This window comes from Stenella coeruleoalba (assembly GCF_951394435.1).
Source record: "Stenella coeruleoalba genome assembly, chromosome: 7".
NCBI lineage: Eukaryota > Metazoa > Chordata > Mammalia > Artiodactyla > Delphinidae > Stenella > Stenella coeruleoalba.
In genome coordinates this window covers 110,525,311-110,548,130 of record NC_137153.1, presented here as the reverse complement: position 1 = coordinate 110,548,130, position 22,820 = coordinate 110,525,311, and the positions used below count along the sequence as shown (strand labels likewise).

The following is a 22,820-nucleotide window of genomic DNA, read 5'->3' as shown; positions in this document are numbered from 1 at the left end:
GTAAAGGTCAAGCCGGATTCGAATGGAACGCGTCCGGGTGTTCAGTCCCCCAGAGGTCCTTGAGTAGAGATCTCTGGCACCCGGGCCCCGCGCGCGCCTCGAGGCCGTGCCGAGGCCACTCACCAGCTACCGCCCGGTCTACTAGGAAGACTCGCACGACCGCAGCGACGGCGGCGGCGCGGGCGTCGTGACGTCACGGGGCGGGGCGGCGGCGCAGGCGTAGTGCGTCACGGGTGGCCTGGCAGCTGGCGGCGCTGAGGTGGACGCGTCTAGAGGGTTGTCTGACCGTGGAGTCGGGGCTTTGCTTTGGGGGCATGAGCCGAGGGGACTACGCCGAGGTGACGAGGTGAGTCCGGCCGCGACGCGCCTCTGCATCTTAGCGCCGGCCCCGCGAGGGGCTCCCAGAGGAGGCTGCCCTAGAGAGACGGCTTCTCAGGCCCCGCCCCGGATTGTCCCGCTGCTGGCCCGGAAATAACAATCCGAGTAATGACCCATCGCATCTGGGAATTCGCGGCCAGGGATCGGGAAGCCCGGATTCGAGGCTTGACCCCACCGTTACCGTTAGCTTTTAGGAACAAGTGCCTGCTTCTCTGCTCCTCAGTTTCCCCAAATGACTGTTCGTGGCTTCCAGGGTCGTTGTAGCTCAGCGGGGGGGTGGGGGGTGGGCGGGAGCGTTTTGTGAATTCTGTGAATATAAGAGGTTGTCGCCATTGCGAACCCAAAGGATTTTGATTGTCATATGGCATCTTGATCACTTACCACACCTTACCGTTCCTCAAAAAGTGCTGTGCCGAGCTGTCACGTGTATTGTCATATTTAAGCATCATAACAACCCTTGAGATAGGGATAATTATGCCCTTTGTAGGAAGGAGGAAGAAACTGAGGCTCCGAATGGGGAAGTGGCTTGTTTCATTCATTCATTCAGTAAATACTGAGTACCAGCCAGGAGCTAGGCAGTGTACTAAGTGCCGGGAATAGAATCATCAAAATAGGTAAGGCCCTGTCCTCCAGTAACTTACATTCTAGTGAGGGAAACAGAAGATAAAATAGCATGTGATACATTGAGCTGGTATTATGTGGAAAGAAAAAGGTGGCTGTCATAGAGACTAACAAGATGCTCTGCTCTATTAGGGAAAGCTTTTCTGAGGAGGGGACGCCTAAGGGGCAGTCATGACTTTCTAAAGTCACAAAATAACTGGGTGCAAAAGCCAGGATTTGAGTGCCTCTCTTCTGGCCCCATATCCTGCACTCTTCCCACTAAAAATGGTTCCCTCGTGTGATACTATTTCCTGTTGGTATTAGTATCAGAAGGTTTTATCATTCAAGTCTCATCTCAAATGTCATCTCCTATAGGTCTTCCCTTTCCACTAATTCTAAAGTAGCCCATCCCTAGACTTTGTCAAATCCCCTTGCTTAACTGTGTTTGCAGCACTTATCACAAATTACATCTTGATTATTTATTTTCCTTTTGTCTTGTCCTGCCCCTCTTCCAAATATAAGCATGCATAGGGCAGAGACCTTGCTTGTTCACTGCTCTGCCCCCAGTACCTAGACACTGCCTGGAAAATAGAGGCTCTATAAAAATTTTTTGAATGAATGATCTGTAAGTAGAAGGAAAGGACAGGAAAGGACAAAATATTTCGCCTCTCCAGTTTCCACACCTGGGATTCTACTTATGCCTGTTTTACCTTTCTCCCAGGAAGTAGGAGCAAGAGCTATGGCTCGTTCATCTCTCTATTTTCAGCACATAGTCCAGGGCTTAGCAGTTATTAGTTGCTTGTCTCACATTATGGAACAGATTGAACATGTGAATGAGAGAGGAAGAAAAATACCCTCATGTGTGGAGGTAGATAAACACATTTAACAAACAATTACCTGAGGGGCTGCTATGTGCTAGCCTGTATAAGCTGTGCTGAGTTGAATAAGAGGTAATGGCAGTGTTCAGTATATCAGCTGTTGTTATTAAGACGCAGTTCCTGCAACACTGATCTCGGAGGCACTTCTGGTTTTACAGGACATGTTTTCTCTAGCAGGGAGTTATGAAGTCTGTCACAGCCTGCCATCTTCCCAGCCCCTTTATTTTCCTTCCTCTACCACATCATACATTAAAGCTTTATTTTACATCTGTTGTGTCATTTTTGGTCTTATCAGCAACTCTAAGTTATAAGCAGGGCAAGGTTTATTATGTAGAGGTGAGGAGACTGAAGCTAAGAATGAAGTGACTTCCAATGGAAATGCCAAAATTTGAAACCAGGCCTTCTGACCGCAAGGTTTTTGGTCTTTACATTACTGTCTCCATCGTAACCCTCATCCTCCTTTTGTGGCTGTGATATGAGACGTTTCAGGAACTAAGTCGGTAATAGTTTAAGCTAAAATTAATTGAATGCTTCTTAGGTGCCATGCATTTATTGTTCTTAATGTTTTTGGTGTATTAACTCAGTGAATCTGCATAGCTCTTTATTACCCCTATTTTACAAATGAGGAAACTGAGACACAGAGTGGTTAAGTAACTTGCCCACCGTTACAGAACTAGTAAATAATGGAACTGGAATAACTACAGAGCAAGTTAGTCTCTTCTTCCCAGTGTCTCCCAAAATATTAGACATGATAATAGCTAATTGATTACTTACTATTGTTCTTCCCCACCCATACCCTTAAGTGTCATTAAGACTCACTTTCTGATGGTTTCCAAGGCTTATTTTGGGTGACGGTTGTTGAACTGGAGTATCATGTAGTAGTAGAGACTTTGGCCTCCTGCCCAGTCAGCCTCTGGCTTCAGAAGAGAAAAACTAGTTTCTACACACAGAACCACACCCCTTTCACCTTAAATGGAAGCTTTTGCTCTCTGGCTGCCGGAGGAGCTGTCCCAAGGGAACTGGTGCTGGGGCCCTGTTTGTGGAATAACTGAAGCCTTTGAAGGACTGCCCAGGGCATGCCCTCCTTGAATAAATGTTTGTTGAATTGAATTTGAAGTCTCATGTTCACAACATGTTGCTCCTTTCCTGTCTGAATATTCACATTTCCTTTAGTATTTCGTAGAGATTGATGGAAGCAGAAACCAAAACTCTTCCCCTGGAGAATGCATCCATCCTTTCAGAGGGTTCCCTACAGGAAGGGCACCGGTTATGGATTGGCAACCTGGACCCCAAAATCACAGAGTGAGTCTAATATATTTTAATTCATTACCTACAAAATTGGGATGCTTGTGGTGAGGATGTTCAGAAGAATTTTCAAGGGATATAGGCTATATTTTGGCCCTTTTATTTATGTTTTAATTATCTTTGAAGGGAATATGTTGTTTTAGCATGTCATCTTGTCATTTTTCTTACATTTGGACTCTTCTACTGCATAGACACAGACTTAGATACCCTTTAAACCATATATTACTTGTTTTTCCTGCTTGCCTAAGATGTTCTCCTAATTTTCAACTATTTCGAATCCTTGTACCCAGTGACTAGGAAATTATTTCCTAAAACCAGCCATGGGCATACTTTCATTCCCCAAAATGAAGGAACAAACAGAAGAAGTATCAGTATTTTCACAAAAAGGCAGAGAGGTACCACTTGACTCTAATTCATGTTAAGCAGCCATGGAACCAAGGAAAGTCAGAAGGAATCTTAGAGATACCCCAGTCACTTTGGTTTTCATTCATTCATTAAATGATTTGAGTGCCTACTCTGTGCCAAGTGCCATGCTAGGCAATTTTCAAAGTTTCTAAATCTGAGGAGCCTTGTCTTATTAAAGTACAGAACCTAGATATAAAATAAAAGCTCAGAGTTGCTCTGATTAAAGGGAGGACGAGGTGTACCCAGTGCCTTTGGGCCGCAGTCACCCTTTCTTTGGCAATCACTTATAGGACTCGTGGAGCACCCTTGAAAGACTCTGATATATTCCAGCTGTTTTATCCTACAGCAGAGGAAACTGAAGCCCAAGAGATAGAAGTGCCTTGTCCATGGTGACAAAGCTAATTGAATTGTCTTGACTCCCCACTCTTTCCTTTGTGGATATTATAGTGGAGTGAAATTTCTTAGCAGAGAGAATTGAGAGGTTTTTCCTTCCCCCAGTCGTTCGGTAGGGGCAGGTGGTGGTTGGTGGCAGGATAGCCAAGCGCGGGTGGATTGAGCCATTTGGGGTCAACGCTTGAAGCAAGCATGGGTTACAGCCTCAGTCCTAGAAGTTACTCCCTGTGGAATAGTGTTAAAAGCAAGGAGAGAGGAAACAAGGGAATCTGCTTAGAGGAGGTGTATAACAGGGTTGGGATTATGAGAGAGGAAAGAGATGTAAACTAACATATCAGGATCATGACAGAATGTTCAGTTCCTTAAACCTGCTCAAGCTCAAACTGGCTAAGTGTAGACACCGTTGGGTCGCTCTAGAAATTATGATGGTATTTAAGGTGTGTTGCCCCCTGATTATGTTACCTTGATCACGGGGGCCCTTAAATATAGACTGTGCATTTATTTTGGCTCTCTTTATGACTTATGGCGTTGAGGATGAATGTGTGAACCTGCCCAAGCTCTCAGTTAATGAGGGAATTAAACAGAGAAGCTGTTTCCATCATCTATAACCCAGGCTGTGAGAGGATGCTTCCAAGAGTGGTTTCCATTCCCACCTCTTCTTGTCTGAATGGAAATCTGGAGTGTGGAAACAATGTTCATTGTTTTAGCTGGGGTTCCCTGTAATGATATTCTTGTTATAATTGTATCCTGCTGCTTGACAGGAAGGTTCAAATGGGCATCTGCCACCTCAGTTTATGTCATAAGTGGGAGTATGTAGATGTTTTGTTTAGTTACAGCATTAACAGGAACATTGAATCAAAAACTCTCCCACTGGTATCTCTGCTCTTCTCATATCAGGACAAAGGTGGACATCCAGTACTAGACTACAGATCAGGGCCTTGCTGGCTCCACCTGTGACTTCCCACCTCTGTATTACCAGAGATCATTTCTACTGTATTTCATATATGGATTCCTTATCTTAAAATATTTTCTCGATAAACAAACTGATTTATTAAATTTCTTCTTAATGACATAACTACCAGTTGTAGCTTATGGTTAGCATGAAATGCATAGTGTTACTTCATTTAATTTACTTAATTACAGCAAAGAAACCTGACATTATAGTAAGATAGGTCTCATCTTGTAGAAATATGTGATTTTCTTCCAAGTTTTTGAAGTACGTAAACTTCTAGATCCTGTTCCTTTCAAGATGTAGGTAACGATGGACCTAGACTAATTATTGAAATGCAGTCATTCCCAAACATTGAAGGGCTGCATGATGAAACTTGTGTGAACATGTGGTGCCCAGCTTGTAGTCTAATCTCAGAAAATATTATTTGAATCCAAATCTCTAAAGTTCTAATGACTCTTGACAGAAGTTTTTTAAAGAAAAAAACCTTTTCCACTCAGTTTTTCAAAGTTTATTTTATAATAATTCTATTCACCTTATGTGCGTGTGTGCCTGTTACTAATCTGAGTTGTGTTCAAGTTATAGTAGGATGTCCATCAGCCTCTTCTCAACAGAATACGCATTGCTGACCGACTGTCTAGCACCCTGATACTCTGTTCAGTTTGTAGTTGCAATACTGACCATTTTAGGACCATGTTACATGCCAGGAATATCTGTATAACTAAATAGATCTTAGAGATCTGGATTTAAGGGAATGATGATATACTCTTATTTATGGAGGTAGCAGATTCCAAGCCTATGTTCTTTCGACTATATTTGGATTCCTCTCAACTATATTGTACCTCATAATTCTTACCTATAAAGTGAGACTGTTCAACTAAATGCTCTGGAAATGTCTTCTAGCTCTAATATTTCTTTAGTTCCTCTTATTTAAGCTTGCAACAGTCTTGTGAGGCAGGTAGAACAGACAACACTTCCCTACTTTATAAGTAAAGAAAGGTAAAGGGAGTTGACTCAGTTCACTTAAGTAGTTAATGATAGGACTAAGTTCCTGGCACCTAACATAGGGCTCTTTGCACAAATATTCTAACAGTCCATGTAACTGGACAGTCATAACCTAAAGTATTCTATTCTAAATTTTTCATTGTAAGGACTTCCTTTAAATGTTATGGGACCCAGTCTAACTGTAAGAGTAAAAACAACAACTTTAAATATTATTACTAGTGCCTTCAATAGAGAAGCTGAAAAAATTAATGTCTTTAGACATCTATTTTCTATACCATGGTTTCTTCTGAGAGGGTTAACACTGCTTTCTTTTTTAAATATTAAATGTGCTGTATAGAAAGCCAAATTAATAGCCACTGCGTTATGTATAAGGAGAAGTATGAGAGAGAACAAAGCCAGTAGAAATTCTAAAAGAAAGAACATTCTGGATGGAGGGTGAATCATAAATAAAGGAACATAAGTAGGAATAAGAAGTATTGTTGGGCTTCCCTGGTGGCACAGTGGTTGAGAGTCCACCTGCTGATGCAGGGGACATGGGTTCGTGCCCCAGTCTGGGAAGATCCCACATGCCGCGGAGCGGCTGGGCCTGTAAGCCATGGCCGCTGAGCCTGCGCGTCCGGAGCCTGTGCTCCGCAATGGGAGAGGCCGCAACAGTGAGAGGCCTGCGTACCGCAAAAAAAAAAAAAAAAGAAGTATTGTTATGGATGAGTCGAATATCGGGAAGACCTTTTTGACTAAAAGGGAGGTTGAATACTAAACGATAATGAAAATAGTAGTTGGAGAGAGAGAATGCTATCAAATTAAGACAGGATCTATAAAATTTATTCAGACAAGTTTGAATTTCACGTAGAAGAGATTCGTGAGTGTTTGGTGGGAGACCAACATCATGAAAGTGATGTTTTAGTAGGAAAATCAGACATCAGTATTAAGGATGAATAGGAGGGGCAAAGACTGAAGATGAAGATTAGCTGCGGACCTGCCATTAATATCACCTAGATAGAGACAGTGAACTTGGAGACCACTGGGTGGAGTCTGTGAGATGAAGAAGGTGACTGAAGAGGAGCGGAGAGCTAAAGATGATCCTGATGTTTCTTGCCTGAGAAATGGAAAAGAATCATGTCCACACCAGCCAGCGGAATAGCTGGAAAGAGGCATAGTTTGTGGAGAGGAGGAGGTCAGGCCTGGCGTTATTAAGTAAACTTAAAAGCAATGGAGAGCCACCTGGGTGGAAGTGTCCTTCGGATGTAGACTTTCAGAGCTAAGCTCAAGGGATTATAAACGCATGAGCATGTAAGAACAGAGTGTTTCCACCCGAAGACACGCCCGCTTCTCTCTCAGCCCATTCCTTGTTTTTCCTCCATGACCTGTGCTGCTTCTCATGCTTTGGTTTGCATAAAACAGCCTTTACTATTTACTTATTTAAATTTGAAACAAAGTAAGACCATTTAAAAACATATAAGGCATAGAACATAAAGACCCACCACATAATAATTTCTGTAAATTTATGAAAAAAATTTTCTCTAAAACAAATTGTGCATTAAAAAGAATCTTAAATGTCATTTCGTTGGCTTCCCAGTACCTACAGCATCACATTAAAATTCCCTCCTGCACACATCTTTCCCAACCTGTCCCCTGCCTGCCTTTTAGCCTCTTCACTTACTGTCTAAGAGCCCCCACTGTCTGCCGTTGGCTCAGTCTTTTTCACCTTTATGTCTTTACACAGGGTATTCACTAACCGCCTTCCCTGCACAGCTGGTCCTCTTCATCTGTGTGCTCACGTACATACCTCTGTGTGCAAGCTTCACACTTTTAAAATTGTTTGATTACATCTCTCTGTCCTCGAACCAGAATGTCAGGTCTTTGAAGACAGAGACTTAGTTGTATTCATTTGGATAGTCAAGTGCCTAATACTACAATTCTTGACACATTTGTAGGTGTCTATCTTAACCTAATCTAATTCATATAGACTAATTCCCTCTGTGCCATTAGGCAGGAAGGCCATTTTAAAGACCCATTACAGAAAACACTAATTATGTTGCAGAAATATGTATGGGACTGGTGTACTAATTCTCCGGCTCCCGAAGGCTGCAGGGCCCACATTTCATTAAGTGAAGCAAGGCTCTGATGAGTAGCGAGCTCTCCCATACTTCAGCAGCAGATGAAAGTGCTTGCAGATGTGAAAGCAAGATTCTCCAGGCTTTTTTCACTATCAGAGCTTGCAGTCTCCATCTCCAGGAAGCAAAATAGTAAACATTTCATTCCTTTTGTTTCGGTGTTCCGATAATTTCAAGAAATTATCAAACAAGGAAAGAAATCCTGGAGAAGTTGAAAGACACTGACCTAAGCAGATGTTCCTGGAATCTTAAGGTCGCACTTCTCGGGCAGAACGCATTTGTTAGCTTTTCAAAGAATAATCTGTTGGAGTTTTTTTTTTTTTTTCCCTGAGTAAATTAAAATTCATTTCCTAGGAAATGCCGATCGCCTTACCTTCCTGCTATTAAGCAGAATGGAGTTAATGAAAAGATGACCGGCCCACAGTAGCCCTTAGGTTGTTTTTTTAAAAAAAGATTTGACCCACCATTTATGGCAACTGGTGCAGTGTTGAGGTTTGAATGTGTATAGTAAGTGGAAGATGCAGCTGTGAATTAAAGACGCTGAGAGAGATTCTTCTAGCCCATCTGCGCACTTGAGAGACCCACCCTTGCTGTAAGCATATTCAGAAAACCAAGTAAAACCAGAAATTTGCACTTTAGGTGTCTTCCTTTCCCCTGAAGAATCACCTCATTCATTCTCACCAGCAGTTGAGGTATCGTGATAGGAATTGAGAGTTTGGAAACTAGAGGGTTATGGTTGTTTTCTCCTTCAAAACAGATCTAAAGACCAGATTAATATCCACTGTATGCCTTGGGATCCTTGCCCCCTGCCCCAGTAAAAGACCTGTGTTATGTCTTCCTTGCTCCACTGTGTCAGGACCTGATCCAGGATAATGGGCTTGCTTGTTGATGTGCATTGTCTCAAATTTAGTGTAGCTTATGATCCATTTCATATCTTCCTGCCTCCCAAAGGAGATTCTTACTCAAGAATAAAATCTTGATGAGTTTTCTCCTAGAAAACAATGTGAATATGAATGTGGCTGTAAAGACAGCTTTACTGACTCCCTGTGGGGTAGAATTCCCAGTAATAACAGATTTAGCATGTGGGCTGATACCTTTTTAGTATCACAGGGACAGCATTGTTTAGAGAAAGCCTTGACTCCATTTGAATAGCGTGGAGGATGCCAGGAGGAAGGCCAAAGGAAAAGGAAACGGGAGAGCTGTTGGTTTGTCTCACCCTTACATCAGATGACAGGAAGTCGGAATTGAGATTGGCCACAGCAACCTGTTAAGGCCACATCTGTTTGAATAACTTAAAAGCTCTATAGAAACGAAGTAAGTTTTAGAGAAAGGAATCCAAGAAGAGGGTGAGGGGCAGAGTGGCAAGAAAGAGCTTGGGGTAAACCTCCTGCCAGTAGTACATGCCCTCCTTGGCCAGCTAGATTCTTTATTCAGCCACACCAGAGCATAAATCGTATTGAAGCAACTGAGGTTGGGTAGTTACCTGCAGTGGGATGATTTATAGGACCGGCCAGGTTCCCCTGCCTGTGTGAGACCAGCCTCCATCACGTTGCGGTTCCACATTGTCCTGTCATTCGGTCACGTCAGGGATGGAAACTCTCAAGCACTTATGGAAGTGCCACTAGCTGTGGTTTGGCTTTTGGCAGAATTTGTCTCAAGTGCAGTTTGGGGCTAATGATTAACTATGAAAGCTAACGGGGAAGTCTTCCAGGATTGTTTTGTTGTTTGTGTGAATGTATATGTGTTACTTTGTTTATTTTTGAGGTAGGGTTGGCCTTTGCATTTGGAGTGTGAGTGTGTGTTTCTGATGGTGTTGTAGTTATTCACAAATACTATTTCATTGCCAAGAAATTGAAAATAAATAAATCGACACAATTTTTGAGCTATTCTCCAAAAGAAAAACAAATGGTGCTTGTGGGCCAGACAGCTGTTTGTTAGGTGTGGTTTTTTTGTTTGGTATTTTTGTGTTGGACAGACGCATAGCCATGACAATTCTAGTCCCCACTCCAAATAGAGGCAAACAACTCTGTTTGCCAAATAAACTAACACGGCAGTTTGGAGGAAGGCAGGGGGCAGTGATGTGAGATTTTATCCCTGGGGTAAATTATCTCCTGCTTTTATCTCGCAGGCTGACCAAATTCCCAGAGTGTCTCAGGGGCTGTTCTTTCTCCATAGATACCACCTCCTCAAGCTCCTGCAGAAGTTTGGCACGGTGAAGCAGTTCGACTTCCTCTTCCACAAGTCAGGTGCTTTGGAGGGACAGCCTCGAGGGTACTGTTTCGTTAACTTTGAAACTAAGCAGGTAATTGAACTTCTCCCCCTTTCCCATTACTTACGCTCTCATAATTATCTGTGCATCCCTCTTGACTACTAGAGTAGCAGTTCCTTGTGGGCAGGAGCCATGTCTGATTCATCTCTGTGTGCTGTGCTCTGAGTCCTAAAGGAGATCCTCGGTAAACAACTGAATTAGTGAACAGCTTTCAAGGTCTACCCTCCCCAGGCTGGCAGTCTCAGGCAGCTGACCTACTTTTCTGACCAGATGCTTTGGGATGCCCACATTAAGCACATGGACATGCCCCTCCCTGTTCTCTTTTGTTTGTTCCTTTAGTGGCTGGCCAACAAAGCCTCCTTTTCTTTCAGTAGTTTTGCCCCGTGGTGCAGAAGCCCTCCCTCTCTGTGGTGAGCCGCCCACAAACTCTCTTTTATTTTTATTTCTTAAAAATGTATCCTTCTTCTCAATGTCTCAGAATAAATGTGGACAAATTTGAATATATACAGAGAAAGAGAACCTCCAGCTTCAACCATGATGTATCCATGTATCCGTATTAAAATTTAGTCCTTGGAGGGGACATGCATTGATAAAGGAATTGAATTTGAATGTTATTAAATATGGAGACACTGCTTATAGCTCTATAACTTTATTAGTCATGTGTGAGAACATTGCCTAGTTATTGTTTTATTAATAATAATTGTATTTGTATGTTTTTCTTACTGTAAAAGTGATACCTGTTTCTTACAGATGAAAATATAGATAAGTAATTTCATTTATTAGCCTAAAACCCAGAAATAATCAGTTTTTTAATATTTAGTTGTATATCTTTGTAGTCCCTTCTTCTTTCTTCACATTCATACACACATACACACGCACACAAACACATGTACACAATTTTTTAAAAAAACGTGCAGCTTATAACACACAAACAGAATTATATATCCTATTTACCACTGAAAGAAAATTAAAATTTTTTCTGTCATCTAATACACATCAAGATAACATTCTGGGGCTTCCCTGGTGGCGCAGTGGTTGAGAGTCCGCCTGCCGATGCAGGGGACACGGGCTCGTGCCATGAGCCATGGCCGCTGAGCCTGCGCGTCCGGAGCCTGTGCTCCACAACGGGAGAGGCCACAACAGTGAGAGGCCCACGTACCGCAAAAAAAGAAAAAAAAAAATAACATTCTGTATCATATTGTGGTTTCACTGGTGTAGCTGTAGATATATGTAAAAATTCACTGATCTATAATTTTATTATTTAGACCTCAGTTTAAAAACTAACCAGTGTCACCTTTGATGACTGCATAATATTCTGTGAACGTATGGTAATTTACTTAACTAATCTCCACACGTGTCAGCAGTGCAGTGAACGTCTCTTTAGCTCTATGTACATATTTACTATATTCATGGAAATGGAGTGGTGTCAACAAAGGCCACAATTTTTTTTCGTAATATGACTGCCAAATTGCCTTCAAGAAGTGATGTGTCAGTATGTTCTGAAACTGTCTGAGAGTGTCATTTGTCCTTACCAGTGCTGGGAATTTTTTTTGTTAATTTCCCCTAATTTTTGCAAATGTGATAGGCAGTACGTGATTCATTATTGTTCTAATTGTTCAAGGTTTGTTTTGAGGGAACTGAAAATGTACTCTATATAGTTAGCAGTTTAAAGTACTTTGTTCTTTCCTAATGATAGAGCATGTTGAGGATTTTTATAGACAACTAAAATCAATGGTCATGTTGAGGACAGGTGCTGGGTTTTTTTTTTTTGCGGTACGCGGGCCTCTCACTGCTGTGGCCTCTCCTGTTGCGGAGCACAGGCTCCGGACGCACAGGCTCAGTGGCCATGGCTCACGGGCCTAGCCGCTCCGCGGCTTGTGGGATCTTCCCGGACCGGGGCACGAACCCGTGTCCCCTGCATTGGCAGGCGGACTCTCAACCACTGCACCACCAGGGAAGCCCCAGATGCTGGTTTAAAAACACTAAACTTGAAGTCACAAAGCCTGTTATTTCTGACTCTTCCATTTATTAACTTTAGGCGAGTCTCTTTAACTTATTTTGACCTCAGTTTTCATCTAAAAATGGGGATTAAAAACACACACCCTCCTTACCTTTTAGGAAGTTGGGAGAATAGGTGAGGGTTTATATGAAAACACATTTGGCATTTAATAATGTTGGATACATGAATCTTGAAACAAGTTACAGAGACGGGAAATTCTTTTTTCAAACATTTATCACCTGCTGGCACCTTATGACTGTTGATACTACAGAATTAATGGAGAGTGTCATGTAAATTCTAATTCACTAAGTGAAACTTAAGAATAAAATGTCTCATCTGTCCTTCTAACTTTGCGTGCCATAGTGAGGCAAGGATGCCAGTGATGAATACTTGACACGTAGTAGGTACTCAGATATTTGTTGAATGTCATACCGGCAGGATCCAGAGGAATAAGAGAGTCACTGGGAAAACCAGACTGGAATGTCCTACACTGAGCCTCGGACTCTCCTTGTTCCTCTTCCTGTTCCTTAAGGGCTTCTTCACTCCCAGTAAACGTGGGTTACGCTTGGCCGAATGCCTCATGGATACAAATGGAGCAGAGAAGGCTTGGCAGGATGGAAAAGTACAGCCAGGCTTCCTGGGAATGTCCTAGAGTGCCTATTACCCAGCCTCAGGAATTCCTTTCAACCTCGTTGCTCCTATATCTGATGGGGACAGGGTCAGGGAAGTTCTGGCTCTGAAAACCAGGTGCAGAGATTGGCCCACAGAGATACCTTGCTCGTAGTCTCTTTGACTCACTCCTGCTTTTTCCGGCCTGGTTTCCTTCACTCCCATATCCTTTGAAGCCATTACTGTTTCTCACTTTGGATTCAGGGAGTATAAGCCCTAGTCCAGGATATAGTTTCAGAGTCCCTGGTGGAGTACAATTTCTTGACACAGTAGGTGCTACTCTAACCAACAGAAGTATGTAGAAAGATATCACCCAATAGGCCACACAACGGTCAGCTAATAATCTGACGTTGGTTGAGTGCTTACCATATGCTCCATGCTCTACATGCGCTCTTTGACTCCTCACGACCACTGAGGAACAAGCAATGTCCATATTTTACAGGTGAAAAAGATAATATCCAGAGAGATTAACTGACCTGCTAAATATTACGCTGCCAGTAAGTGGCAGAGCCAAGATTTGAATTTTTGTTTGACTGAGATTACAAAAACTCATACCCTTTTTACTATTCTGCCTTTTTTTTTTTCTTGTAAACCCTTGCCACTTGTTTAACAAAACAGTTAGAAATTCAGCCATCAAAGCTAGTGAGGCATTTGAATCTTTGACTAACATTAATCCCTTTCCTGAACAGGAAGCAGAACAAGCCATCCAGTGTCTCAATGGCAAGCTGGCTCTGTCTAAGAAGCTGGTGGTGCGATGGGCACACGCACAAGTGAAGGTGAGTCTAACAGACTAGAAAGACAGCATCAGCTCATCCTAAATGAATCTTCCGAAAGACAGTTGTCCACTTGCCCGTTTGCATCCAAGCCTCTGCACATCTGGAACAGCCATACTCTGGTCTCCTACTTGTATTTACCATGTGTGTTGCCAGATTTTTCTTTTGAGAAACATCTCAAGAGGGATTAAGTTCCTTCGTCGTTTCTCTCCGCATACCCACAGATTCTGTTTTTGATTGATTCTTCCATGTGACTGATATGTATACTCAGACCTCTATCATTTTTTTGGTGGGGGTTGTTCTTTGGAGGAAAAAATGTATTTATTTTTAAAATTAGTTGCTTTAGGCGTTGTTAGACTCTTCCCAGCCTCTCAGTTCTTTGGAGAGTTTGAATTGTTTATTCTAAATGCTTGCGAAATGGGTAGTTTGTAAGAGTGCTTAAAGCACTGACATTTCCTTACTCCAGAGATTTTAAGAGTTATTTGTGGGACTTTGCAGTGTCTGTATTGACTCCAAGGCCCAAGCAGTGGTGAACTGCCATGTTCATCTCCTACTTGTTCTCTTGGGAAAATCTACAACCACTTTAAAAAAAAAAAAAAAAAAAAAGAACAGTCTTCTGTTACAGCCAGCACAGGTGAAGTATGTGCACTGGAGCAATCCCCAAAGTTGATTCTATTCCTCCTGCAGTGTGGTCTTTACAGACCTGTCTGCAAAAAGATTTGTGACAGCTAGATTTGGAGCCTCAGTCTTTAGCTAAATGAGCATGAGATTTAATCAGAGACTGTACCCAACAAGCTTCCCAGTAAAGAGTCACAGAAATAGAACATTTGAGTTCAGTGTCCAAGCTGAAGAACGGAGCTCAGACACTTTGGATCTTTATGAGTATTCCAGGTAACCACAGAGCCTTCTCAATTTCTAGGACCCATTGCCTTAAAAATAGAAGCAGCAAAGAGAATTACCAAATGCTTTTTTACTCAAAAGAAAATCAAGTCTCATTTGCCAGACTGGCTGTCATTTTCTCATTCTGCATCTCATTGAAAAGACATGCAAGAGAAATAAATCATCCTTCGTTCTGTCTTTCATTTGAGAATCTCTGTGCCCTGCAGTTCTCTTCTCCTACACATCTTTTTGACCAGAGGCTCCTGATCGCTCTTTAATATTGTATTTACCTTTTAAAAGAAGTATATAATTATCTGGCATCAAATAAACTACTCTTCCTGGAGAATGTTTTCTATATCAGTGGCTGAAAGCTGTTACTACTTTTCTTCTCCACTTAGATCTGTTAAGAGTTGAATGTTATGGTTGGTACTTTGCAAAAATCTAGCAAAATTTTAAAGTGCTTGGAATAAAGCAAAATAAATATTGTAAGAGGTGACGTATGACAGAATAAGAATGTGAGAGGGCAATCCTGCTGTGTGTCTGTACCATCTGCGAATTTAAAGGCTGAAATTCTTTCCCTACCAAATAAGGAGGACTGATGGCTAGATGGGAAGCCTCTTCTAAATTTCTCAGTTTATAACTTTTAGGCCAAAACTGTCTGGACGTCTACATTAATTCTAAACATAAAGCAGTCCTAAGATTGTCGAAAAATAATCTAACGATACACTGATGGTATTAGGATTTCTGAACACATGCACTGCAGTAGAGGGCTGGTTTCTGCCCAGGTGAGGTAATTTGCCTTTTTCTTACTTGCAGAGATACGATCATAACAAGAATGATAAGGTCCTTCCGATTAGTCTTGAGCCATCCTCAAGCACTGAGCCCACTCAGTCTAACCTAAGGTAAGAAGGTGTACTACAGGAAGACGCAAGCAGGTACGCAAGAGCTTGAGCCATCTCTTCATTCTAACCTTCATTCCGGTTCTAGTAAACCTTCGGACTCTTAATTTAGAGTAGAATCTACTAACTTGACACGCTGAGAAGTGTGTTCAGTTAGTCTCCAGAATGTATACATTTCACCTCCTCCCATACGCCTAAGAGTGTGTACCAGCCAGTTACAGAATTCATACACTCAAAAGAGGCTGGGTGTACTTACCATGTACCTGCCATTATACTTGGCACTGGGAATGCAAAGGTAAAGCAGATTCAGTCCTTGCCATAAAAACAGGCATTTTAATAAGACCTTGATTATCTTCAGCATTTGTCATCATACACGAATTCCTCCCCAGCTATGAGTTCCTTTATACAGAATTCGGGTTTGTAGCACTTTAATTTTATCTACGATTTCAGCAAATATAACAGTTTTGGTTCTAGTAAGTACAAATTATCATTTCCTTCCTTGGAGTTAATTCAAAACAGAAGGAATTGAGGGTTGAGTAGAGAAAGCGGAAGTTAAGTAGATGGGTGAGCAGAAGTAGAGGGGTTTACTTTGCATCGTAGCCTAGGGAGAAATGTTAACAATAACAAAAGCCAGGATTTATTGAGCTCACTGTGAAGCAGGCTCTGTGCTAAACACTTTACATGCAGTATGTCACTGAATTATAAAAATTCTGGTAAAAGTACAGTTGTACTCATTTTACAAATGAGGAAACTGAAGTTTAGAGAGGTAAAATATCTTGGCCAAGATCACGCAGGTAGCAAATAGCAGAGTCCAGATTCAAAGACAGGTTTACTGGACTTAAACATTCAGTCTTTTAATTACTGCTTTAAAGAAACTCCAGGCTGTAAATGCAGGACTACTGTTCTAAAGCCTGTTCCAGGGGCGGGGAAGAAGATAGGTGAAAGATCATCAGTGTTCCATAAGGATCAGAAATCAACATGTCTATATGGGGAAAGAATCGAAAAAAGAGTGGATATATATATATATTTGTATAACAGATTCACTTTGCTGTACACCTGAAAGTAACACAATATTGTAAATCAATTATACTCCAATAAAAATGAAAAAAAGGGCTTCCCTGGTGGCGCAGTGGTTGAGAGTCCGCCTGCCGATGCAGGGGACACGGGCTCATGCCCCGGTCCGGGAAGATCCCACATGCCACAGAGCGGCTGCGCCCGTGAGCCATGGCCGCTGAGCCTGCGCATCCGGAGCCTGTGCTCCGCAACGGGAGAGGCCACAACAGTGAGAGGCCCGCGCACTGCGAAAAAAAGAAAAGAAAAAAAAAAAAGGAAATCAACAGTGTCATGAAGTCAGGAAAGTGATGCCTATTTGGACAGAGGGCCAGACAGGGAAAAAAAAACCTTTCCTATATATTTGCACCAAACAAAACAGATGTACAGGCATCTCATTAAACTGCAGGGGAAGGTGATCCTGAAATGTTTTCAGGAGCGATAAAATTGGTAAATTAAAATTAATTTTATAGTTACTAATTTGTCTAATATCATTGATATTTCTTAATTTTGTGCTGCTTTATTTTATACTCCCAATTTTTTTTTTTTTTCCCCCTAACCAATGACTTCTGTAGATTCACTGGGAACTTATTTCGGCTATCCTATTTTCCCCACGAGAGTAAACCTCCTTGATCACAGATTGGTTTCATGGAGGTTTTCATAAATCTAACTCCTGTTAGGAAGGGACGACTGCATTTATGCTTGGTGATCTCCATGGTACAGTGAACATGTCTTTAGTTTCTTATTTTCACTGTTTGCTCTCTTTACTAGATAATCTAGCCTGGTGTTTTCCATTTATTTTTTAATCCAGAGAACCTCAGTTTACATCTTTCGATTAACATCTATGCCTAATTAGAGAAGGTTGTTTTCCCTGTGACTCATACAGAATGAATGGCTGGCTGTTAATTTTCCATTAATGGAAAAAGGTGCTGGAATGCATCTCAGTGAGACCTCAGAGTTCTTTTTTTTTTTTTTTTTTTTTTTGCGGTACGCGGGCCTCTCACTGTTGTGGCCTCTCCCGTTGCAGAGCACAGGCTACGGACGCGCAGGCTCAGCGGCCATGGCTCATGGGCCTAGCTGCTCCGAGGCATGTGGGATCTTCCCGGACCGGGGCATGAACCCGTGTCCCCTGCATCGGCAGGCGGACTCTGAACCACTGCGCCACCAGGGAAGCCCAGGGTTCTTTTTTTTTTTTTTAATTTATTTATTTATTTAGACTAGGGTCTTCGTTTGGGGTCTTCGTTTCTGTGCGAGGGCTTTCTCTAGTTGCGGCAAGTGGGGGCCACTCTTCATCACGGTGCGCGGGCCTCTCACTATTGCGGCCTCTCTTGTTGCGGAGCACAGGCTCCAGACGCGCAGGCTCAGTAGTTGTGGCTCACGGGACTAGTTGCTCCGCGGCATGCGGGATCTTCCCAGACCAGGCCTCGAACCCGTGTCCCTTGCATTGGCAGGCAGATTCTCAACCACTGCGCCACCAGGGAAGCCCCCAGGGTTCTTTTTTATTGCAACTTAGTTTTTTAATTTTACGTTGCCGGTGTAAAGTCATGAGTATGTGCAGATGTATGCCTTTTGAGGATCTCTAAAAGGCCATGTGCACATTCCCTCCCAAGTTTCTGTCCTGGACTGTAGACCATTGACAGCATCAGAATGGAAAATAAAGGGAGTCGTGGGCCAAAAAATACTCTGCCTAAGTGCTTTGCATTCTGGTCCAGGGATAGCAGTGACCTTGATCAGAAGGGAATTCCTCACAACTTCTGCAGTGTCTCCTCACCCCTTCTCTCTAATACATGGCTACTCAGCTCCCAACCTAATGGAGAGGAAAAAACAAGGACTTTGATGATAAACTGGGCTTGAATCCTGGCTCCACAATTTCTTAGCTGTGTGAACCTTGGGTGAATCCCTACCTCTGTGCATTTGTTTATCTGTAAAATGTGGATCAAAACCCTTGCAATATTGTTGCAAGGATTAGAAACAATATAAGTAAAATGCTGGACCACTGCCTGGCTCATTGTAAGCACTCTAAATGATAGCCTAAACACACATTTGTCAGTAAACAGGGACTTTGTAGGAGTTCCAGGATTTTTTTCCCATTATTATTTAGTGATTCAGAAGGTGGTACAGTATAATATAGCTCATAGTATAGCTCTGGAGTCCAATTGTATTCAGATCTCAACTCTGCCACTCACTAGCGGTATAACACTAGCTAAGTTAACCTTTCTATGCCTTGTTTTCTTTATCTGTAAAGTGAAGAATATAACGTACGTGAATCATTTCTTCCATTTTTTCTAATTGTGGTAAAATACGCATAATATAGCATTTACCATCTTAACCATTTTTAAGTGTATAGTTCAACGGTATTAAATACATTCATAATTTACAACCAGCACCACCATCTGTCTCCATAATTCTTTTCCTCTTGTAAAACTGAAGCTCTACACCCATTAAACATTAACTCCCCATTCCCACCTCCCCCAAGCGCCTGGCAACCACCATTCCACTTTGTGTCTCTGTGATTTTGGCTACTCATTTAAGTACCTCATGTAAATGGAATCAAACAGTATTTAACTTTTTAACGTTTGTTTAACTTAGCGTAATGTCCTCCAGGTTCATCCACATTGTAGCATATGTATATACCATATTTTGCTTATCCATCCATACTTCGATGGACACTTGGGTTGCTTCCACAGTTTATTGTGAATAATGCTACCATGAAAAAAACAATGCTACCATGAACATGAGTGTACACATCTCTTCCAGACTCTGCTTTGAATTCCTACACAAATTATTTTTGAGTGCCTACTATCTGCAGACACTAAGGTGCTGATCAGTGTTGGTGTCTGAGGTTTAAATGTAGCAATATGCAAAGTACTTCTAACAGTGTCTTACAGAGAAAACTTAATAGATGGACCAGACTTGATCTCTTTCCTAAAATGAAAACATTAATTGTTTTTATATGTGTTTTCTGTGAAATGCTTGCATGTTTGTGTTTGAGTATCTTGTTGCTACTCTGATATGCTTAAGAGGCACAAAGAAGATGAAAGACACAGGTATTCTCTGAACGTACCCACTCTGATCCTCTGCTGTCCTTTTTCCAGTGTCACTGCAAAGATAAAAGCCATTGAAGCAAAGCTGAAAATGATGGCAGAAAACCCTGACGCAGAGTATCCAGCAGCACCTGTTTATTCCTACTTCAAGCCACCAGATAAAAAAAGGACTACTCCTTATTCTAGAACAGCTTGGAAATCTCGAAGATGATGGTTATGAATTACCATAACAGCAAAAGCAAATTGGTGTCCACACCTGAAATCCTCTGCCTTTGTGCTTGTAGCTGTGAATGGTACTATCCGACAGAGCACAGTCACATGTTAGAGTTTGGTAACATAACGTCTTTGGATGTTCTTATGGATGTTTTTTCCCTGAAGTATGTGTGGAATTGAGCATCATCCAGAATAAATAGGATTGTATCCAAAACTGTGATTTGAACACTGGGATGCTCTAGTTGGCTGGTTTGTTTGGATTTGTAACTCCAGAAACAGTATATAGTGTGCCAGAGAGAAAGGCAAACGTAAAAAATGTTACTATTTAAATCAGGAAACTTAAGTTATTAATATCCGTCTTAAAAAAAACAAACAAAACATTTTCCTGTACTCAAGTGTCTTTACAACATAAAGAAGAAGTAAAAGACAGGGAGGGAAGTGAGAGATTTTTGAATCGTGTTCAGAACTGCTGTTCCAGAATTCTCTATGGAAATCCCTCCAACTGGACTAAAAGAAAAGGTTCTTGGCAAAAAGAGCTGTTTCTTTGAGCAAATGTTGTGGTAATATGTTTAAGAATTATGCTTATTGTTTCAAAATCCCAACTAGGAAAACATGGTGTATATCTTAAAAAATTGTTTGCATTGACAAAACTGTAGAATGAAATTTAGCATTTTACACCACAATGGAAGTTCTGTTTGGAAATCCAGTTTTTCTACTGGGATCATTTTTTAAGAATCTGAATAATCCTGCCTCTATAATACCAAATGTCATTATTAATATGGGACTTTTAAAATTGCATTTATTGCATGAGATTGTTTTTAATAGCATGAGGATGTTCTATTTGGAATTGTATCATGGTCAATCTAAATAGAAAAGCAAAATTTCTTTGAAAACTTAAACATTGCTATATTGATCTCTAACAAACATGTTATTTATTAATAATTGTGTAGAGGTCTGAGTAGAAGAAATCAAATTCTCTTATGTGGGGTGAGGTGGGGACATGCAGTGGACACAGAAAGTCAATGGAGCAGGCACTGCTCTGGCACCGAGATTGTAATGACCTCATGTTTTATGTGGTTTTTAAAGGCTTGAAAGACTGCATGACTTTAAAACGATTCTTCATTTTTAGAACCTACTTCTCCCTAGATATTTTTTGCCTCTGTGAACATTTTAAATATAACAGTAGAGAAAGAAAAAGAAATCAACAGATTTGGGAGTGTGTTTCTGTCAGCAGTGTTGGTTGGTCATTTTGGTGCAAAGTTGACAGACTGTTTCATTGGGCAGCACCATTGCTTCTTTACCAGGTAAATCATTTTGTTACCCAACGTGCCACTCTTAGTGAGTACAGACTGTTTACCGTCATTTTTCCTAGCAAGAGGAAGCTTTCATTATAGGAACTTAAGTCTTCCTATGAGCATAAATGAATTTAAGACACTTGAACCAAAACTTCAGCATAGTGAGGTTTCAGAATTCACAGAACCGGTTCAGAGAAATTCTTATCACCTTTCCCAAGGTAAAGCTTTTCAGATATCTTTAAATGTTAAATACTTCCTGCGTTTATGAGCTCAGTCTAAGATGCGAGTAACTCTCTTTCCACTTGGGGGATAGGTCAGGGAGGAAGGAGCATTATCTCCCATTTTTCTGGTGACTTCTGAGAGCATAGAATTCACCATTTTATCCTTAAGTCCTCAGAGAGTTATGGTGGAGTAGGACTTAATTAATGCAAAATAGTCTTCTATTTTTAATAGGAACTTAGAAAATACTTAACTTTGAATTATCTAGAGTTGTTTCCTTTAGAAACCAGAGCTATTTATTTGTATTTAAAGCAATGTTTGTATTTGTACCGATTCTTATTCCTCTGTGTGAATAAATGCAAGACGGTGTCTGCGGTTGTGTCTTCTCTTGTCCGTCTCCTGCAGTGAAGACCACGGCTCTCGGAGAGGCTGGTTTCCCCTCAGGACGTGGGCCGGCGTGTCCAGGCGGGGTGCTGTTTCTAAGTGCCTTCTCAGACCTCAGAGGCAGTTCTGTCCACCTTTTCTGCCTGCCTACTTCTGTTAGAGATGAGTAAAGAGACTAGCTGTTCTCACTATAAATCTATTTGAAAAGAAGTTGTTAATGGAAGTCCCCTGAAGTATGATAATGTGCTTAGGCCCTCTTTCAAAGTAGGGGTTTCAAAAGAATAAATGTGTGTGTCATAAATATGCTGAAAGCGGTTTGGTAAAACGCTTCTAAAATATAAGTGTTAATTGGTCAACTGCTATGAAGTTACCTGTACTTTAAAATTATTTATCGGTTTACTGTTTTGCTAAAGTTAAGTCACAATTTTGATTTATACAAGAGTGAAGAACTGAGGGAACTACCTTCTTAATCTCAGCTCCTATTTTATCAAATGCAAACTGTAACCCTACCCAGTTGATTTTCTATAATTGGCATCTCAGTATTAGGGAAAAGAATCACATGAGGAAAGATTTTTCAAAGCATATCAAAAATCAACAGCCAAAGTTTTTAAAACCATATATTCTAGAGCTGTCCCTTGTCTATTAAGGTATGTACAGTTAATTTCTAAATCACCGAGTACATCTGTGTTTTTTTAGTACTACCATATAAAATAATAGGATTAATCCTTACCTTACAAGTTAATGTTAAATATTTCCTTTATGTAATCATTATGTTCCTAAAATATGATTTGACTCCATCATATTTATCCCTGATTTCTCTTTTTCTCTTCTGCTCCTCCTACCCAGTCCTCCAACCAATCCTGCCAAGTCTGCTTTCAAAATACATCTTGAAAAAACAAAAAATCTTGAATCCAAGCACTTTCACCACGTTTCAGCACTACCATTTTTGTTCAAACCATTGTCATCTCTTGCCTGGGCTGTTGCAGTACCTTCCTAATTATCTCCCTGCCTCCACAGTAGCCAAAGCTATCCTTTCTAAATCTGAGTGTGCCATTCCCTTCTCAAGGGCTTTCCATCATACCTAGAATAAAATCCAAAGA

The 22,820-nt window shown here is 41.3% G+C and overlaps 2 protein-coding genes across 4 annotated transcripts in view; one reads left to right on the top strand and one right to left on the bottom strand.

Annotated features, from left to right (window-relative positions):
* Positions 1–291, bottom strand: part of MRRF (mitochondrial ribosome recycling factor) — a 56,374-nt gene extending 56,083 nt beyond the window's left edge. Inside the window, exon 1 of one of the 2 annotated variants that reach the window (XM_079927111.1) lies at positions 124–291. The gene's annotated coding sequence lies outside the window, so the exon portion shown is untranslated. The remainder of the gene's footprint in view (positions 1–123) is intronic. The other variant, XM_079927110.1, reaches the window with a different exon arrangement.
* On the top strand, positions 225–21,983 carry RBM18 (RNA binding motif protein 18). 2 transcript variants are annotated; one of them, XM_079927114.1, is made up of 6 exons: positions 225–346; positions 3,030–3,158; positions 10,203–10,329; positions 13,654–13,740; positions 15,433–15,518; positions 19,661–21,983. In XM_079927114.1, exons 2-6 carry the CDS (start codon positions 3,046–3,048, stop codon positions 19,818–19,820), a joined length of 573 nt encoding a protein of 190 aa, XP_079783240.1. In that variant the 5' UTR covers positions 225–346; positions 3,030–3,045; the 3' UTR covers positions 19,821–21,983. The 2 variants fall into 2 exon arrangements, with proteins under 2 accessions (XP_079783240.1, XP_079783241.1); XM_079927115.1 differs by having other exon boundaries at positions 231–346; positions 10,156–10,329.
* Positions 21,984–22,820: the final 837 nt, after the last annotated feature.